This window comes from Penaeus monodon, chromosome 20, assembly GCF_015228065.2.
Source record: "Penaeus monodon isolate SGIC_2016 chromosome 20, NSTDA_Pmon_1, whole genome shotgun sequence".
NCBI lineage: Eukaryota > Metazoa > Arthropoda > Malacostraca > Decapoda > Penaeidae > Penaeus > Penaeus monodon.
Genome location: NC_051405.1, coordinates 12,035,598 through 12,035,809, shown reverse-complemented (window position 1 = coordinate 12,035,809; position 212 = coordinate 12,035,598). Strand labels below are relative to the sequence as shown.

The 212-nt window shown below is 33.5% G+C and overlaps 1 protein-coding gene across 1 annotated transcript in view; it reads right to left on the bottom strand.

The window, feature by feature from the left end:
* Positions 1-212, bottom strand: part of LOC119585911 (DNA mismatch repair protein Msh6-like) — a 15,655-nt gene that overhangs the window by 9,243 nt on the left and 6,200 nt on the right. Inside the window, exon 9 of the mRNA XM_037934633.1 lies at positions 59-194. Within this exon, the coding sequence (XP_037790561.1) occupies positions 59-194 (136 nt within the window). The remainder of the gene's footprint in view (positions 1-58; positions 195-212) is intronic.

Here is a 212-nt window from a genome sequence, read left to right as displayed (position 1 = left end):
TCACAAATTTCAAATTCCTCTATGATGCTAAAAAAATTAAGCAAATTTATCTTCTTACTGTTTTTGCATCTTTTCTCCATCATTTCTGGGGTTTCTGTTTGTTCAATACGTGCAACTTTGTAACCTTTCTCAATCAATGTGGCTGAATATCGTCCATAAGCAATTTCTGGAAAACCTGAATGAGCCTTTTCACCCTTGGAGATAAAACATTA